The sequence below is a fragment of the Mustelus asterias genome, unplaced genomic scaffold (genome assembly GCF_964213995.1).
Source record: "Mustelus asterias unplaced genomic scaffold, sMusAst1.hap1.1 HAP1_SCAFFOLD_3560, whole genome shotgun sequence".
NCBI lineage: Eukaryota > Metazoa > Chordata > Chondrichthyes > Carcharhiniformes > Triakidae > Mustelus > Mustelus asterias.
The window spans coordinates 2,501-6,606 of NW_027593505.1; the positions used below are offsets into that span (position 1 = coordinate 2,501).

The following is a 4,106-nucleotide window of genomic DNA, read 5'->3' on the forward strand; positions in this document are numbered from 1 at the left end:
CATCGGCCGGGGCATTGATATAAAAATTGGCAAGTCATGTTGCAGCTTTATAGAACCTTAGTTAGGCCGCACTTGGAATATAGTGTTCAATTCTGGTCGCCACACTACCAGAAGGATGTGGAGGTTTTGGAGAGGGTACAGAAAAGATTTACCAGGATGTTGCCTGGTATGGAGGGCATTAGCTATGAGGAGAGGTTGGAGAAACTTGGTTTGTTCTCACTGGAACGACGGAGGTTGAGGGGAGAACTGATAGAAGTCTACAAGATTATGAGAGGCATGGACAGAGTGGATAGTCAGAAGCTTTTTCCCAGGGTGGAAGAGTCAAGTACTCGGGGGCACAGGTTTAAGGTGCGAGGGGCAAGGTTTAAAGGAGATGTACCAGATTTTTTTACACAGAGGGTGGTGGGTGTCTGGAACGCGCTGCCCGGGGAGGTGGTGGAAGCGGGTACGATAGCGACATTTAAGGGGCAACGATTCGAATACATGAATAGGATGGGGATGGAAGGATACGGGCTCTGTAAGTGCAGACGGGTTTAGTTTAGGCAGGAATCACGATCGGCGCAGGAGGGCTGAAGGGCCTGTCCCTGTGCTGGACTGTTCTTCGTATTCACTCCCCTCTCAAATGATTCACGGAATCCACACGCATCTCCGGCCGCCCGACAGGCTGCCCCCGACCGCAGATCGAGCCCCGCCCCTCGACCTCAGTCACCCCTCCACTTCACTCCCTTTATCATTGCCTCTCGTTCTCTCTGTCTCTCTCTCTCTCTCATGGCCCAGCACCAGCTGAGGGGTGTACAATCGCAACGCCATGGCCCTTGGCGAGGCTTTGCGGAAGGAATTCGGCGGCGTGGAGGTACTTCTGAACCCTGCCAAACCCCGGAGGAACAGCTTCGAGATCACACTGGTGACACAGGAGGGCAAAGGTGAGAGGTCAGACCCGGTCAATGGGACAAGGGGTCATGGGGCATTGACTTGCAATGGCTTTTGATTTGATTTATTATTGTCGCATGTATTGGGATACAGTGAAAAGTATTGTTTCTTGCGTGCTGTACAGACAAAGCAGAGTACATGGGGGAGAAGGTATTGAGTGTATTGAAGAGATAGATAGGTTCTTGTTTGTAAGGAGATCAAAGGTTACGGGGAAAAGGCAGGAGAACGGGGTTGAAAATCCTATCAGCCATGGCGAAGTGGACTCAATGGGCCGAATAGCCTAATTCTGCTCCTATATCTTATAGTTTTGTGGTCTCAGGAATGGAAAGAGTGCCGAATGTAATGTTACAGACACAGCTAGGGTGTAGAGAAAGATCAACTTAATGCGAGGTAGGTCCATTCAAAAGTCTGACAGCAGCAGGGAAGAAGCTGTTCTTGAGTCGGTCGGTACGTGACCTCAGACTTTTGTATCTTTTTCCCGATGGAAGAAGGTGGAAGAGAGAATGTCCGGGGTGCGTGGGGTCCTTGATTATGCCGGCTGCTTTTCCCCGAGGCAGCGGGAAGTGTAGACAGAGTCAATGGATGGGAGGCTGGTTTGCGTGATGGGACTGGGCTACATTCACAACCCTTTGTAGTTCCTTGCGGTCTTGGGCAGAGCAGGAGCCCAGACCAAGCTGTGATACAACCAGAAAGAATGCTTTCTATGGAGCATCTGTAAAAGTTGGTGAGAGTCGTAGCTGACATGCCAAATTTCCTCAGTCTTCTGAGAAAGTAGAGGCGTTGGTGGGGCTTTCTTAACTATAGTGTCGGCGTGGGGGGGACCAGGACAGGTTGTTGGTGATCTGGACACCTAGAAACTTGAAGCTCTCGACCATTTCTACTTCATCCCCGTTGACTGGAAAGGGGCATGTTCTCCTTTACGCTTCCTGAAGTCGATGACAATCTCCTTTGTTTTGTTGACATTGAGGGAGAGATTATTGTTGCTGCACCAGTTCACCAGATTCTCTATCTCATTCCTGTACTCTGTCTCGTCATTGTTTGAGATCCGACCCACTACGGTGGCGACGTCAGCAAACTTGAAAATCGAATTGGAGGGGAATTTGGCCGCACAGCCATAGGTGTATAAGGAGTATAGCAGGGGCTGAGAACACAGCTTTGTAGGACACCGGTGTTGAGGATGATCGTGGAGGAGGTGTCCATAGAATCATAGAATCCCTACAGTGCAAAAGGAGGCCATTTGGTCCATCGTGTTGTTGCCTGACTGAACAAGGGGCTATCCCATTGAAACCTGTGAAATTCTCGGAGGGTTTGACAGGGTCAAGGATAAGAGGCTGTTTCTCCTCGCTGCTTTGACAGGAGAGTCCAGAACTAGGGGAGGAGGAAGGTTATGGTCTCAGGGTGAGGGGTCGGCCATTTTGGACTGGGATGAGGAGACATGTCTTTGCTCGGAGAGTTCTGGATCTTTGGAATTCTCTCCCTCCTCCCCCTGGATAGCCGTGGACAGTCGTTTGCTGAGAACATTGTAGACTTGAGATGGAGCAATTCTTTTAGACGCTGAGGGGAATTATGGGACACGGGGAGCAAGTGGGAAAGGGGAGAAGAGGTCAAAGGTCGGTGGAGGCCATTTTCGATGGCGGTGCAGACCCAAGGGGCAGAATGACCTAATGTGGCTCCTGTTTCTAGGACTTTTGTGCCGAGGGTTTGTTTTCTGGGATAGTTAAATTTGTTGATTCCCTCCTTTCTGCTTACACAGAGGTCGTTCTCTGGAGCGGGATACGCAAGGGCCCTCCGCGTCGTCTGAAGTTCCCCGACCCCCATCTGGTGCTGGAAATCATGAGAAAAATGGTGCAGTAACACGGGCACAACACGGGCTCCAAGGTGAGTGGAGGGAGTGCTGCACTGTCAGAGGGTCAGTACTGAGGGAGTGCCGCACTGTCAGAGGGTCAGTACTGAGGGAGTGCCGCACTGTCAGAGGGTCAGTGCTGAGGGAGTGCCGCACTGCCAGAGGGTCAGTACTGAGGGAGTGCCGCACTGTCAGAGGGTCAGTGCTGAGGGAGTGCCGCACTGCCAGAGGGTCAGTGCTGAGGGAGTGCCGCACTGTCAGAGGGTCAGTGCTGAGGGAGTGCCGCACTGTCAGAGGGTCAGTACTGAGGGAGTGCCGCACTGTCAGAGGGTCAGTACTGAGGGAGTGCCGCACTGTCAGAGGGTCAGTGCTGAGGGAGTGCTGCACTGCCAGAGGGTCAGTGCTGAGGGAGTGCCGCACTGTCAGAGGGTCAGTACTGAGGGAGTGCCGCACTGTCAGAGGGTCAGTGCTGAGGGAGTGCTGCACTGTCAGAGGGTCAGTGCTGAGGGAGTGTCGCACTGTCAGAGGTTCAGTACTGAGGGAGTGCCGCACTGTCAGAGGATCAGTGCTGAGGGAGTGCCGCACTGTCAGAGGGTCAGTGCTGAGGGAGTGCCGCACTGTCAGAGAGTCAGTGCTGAGGGAGTGCCGCACTGTCAGAGGGTCAGTACTGAGGGAGTGCCGCACTGTCAGAGAGTCAGTGCTGAGGGAGTGCCGCACTGTCAGAGGGTCAGTGCTGAGGGAGTGCCGCACTGTCAGAGAGTCAGTGCTGAGGGAGTGCCGCACTGTCATAGGGTCAGTACTGAGGGAGTGCCGCACTGTCAGAGGGTCAGTGCTGAGGGAGTGCTGCACTGTCAGAGGGTCAGTGCTGAGGGAGTGCTGCACTGTCAGAGGGTCAGTGCTGAGGGAGTGCCGCACTGTCAGAGGGTCAGTGCTGAGGGAGTGCTGCACTGTCATAGGGCCAGTACTGAGGGAGTGCCGCACTGTTAGAGGGTCAGTGCTGAGGGAGTGCCGCACTGTCAGAGGGTCAGTGCTGAGGGAGTGCCGCACTGTCAGAGGGTCAGTGCTGAGGGAGTGCCGCACTGTCAGAGGGTCAGTGCTGGGGGAGTGCTGCACTGTCAGAGGGTCAGTACTGAGGGAGTGCCGCACTGTCAGAGGGTCAGTACTGAGGGAGTGCCGCACTGTCAGAGGGTCAGTGCTGGGGGAGTGCCGCACTGTCAGAGGGTCAGTACTGAGGGAGTGCCGCACTGTCAGAGGGTCAGTACTGAGGGAGTGCCGCACTGTCAGAGGGTCAGTACTGAGGGAGTGCCGCACTGTCAGAGGGTCAGTACTGAGG

At 54.1% G+C, this 4,106-nt stretch overlaps 1 protein-coding gene across 1 annotated transcript; it reads left to right on the top strand.

Annotated features, from left to right (window-relative positions):
• Positions 1 to 788: 788 nt before the first annotated feature.
• Positions 789 to 2,802, top strand: selenoh (selenoprotein H; the record flags this gene model as incomplete). The annotated part of the gene is made up of 2 exons (XM_078208357.1): positions 789 to 923; positions 2,684 to 2,802. Coding segments are annotated over 2 exons (236 nt in total), but the record flags the coding sequence as incomplete, so codon positions are not given.
• Between the last annotated feature and the right edge of the window lie 1,304 nt (positions 2,803 to 4,106).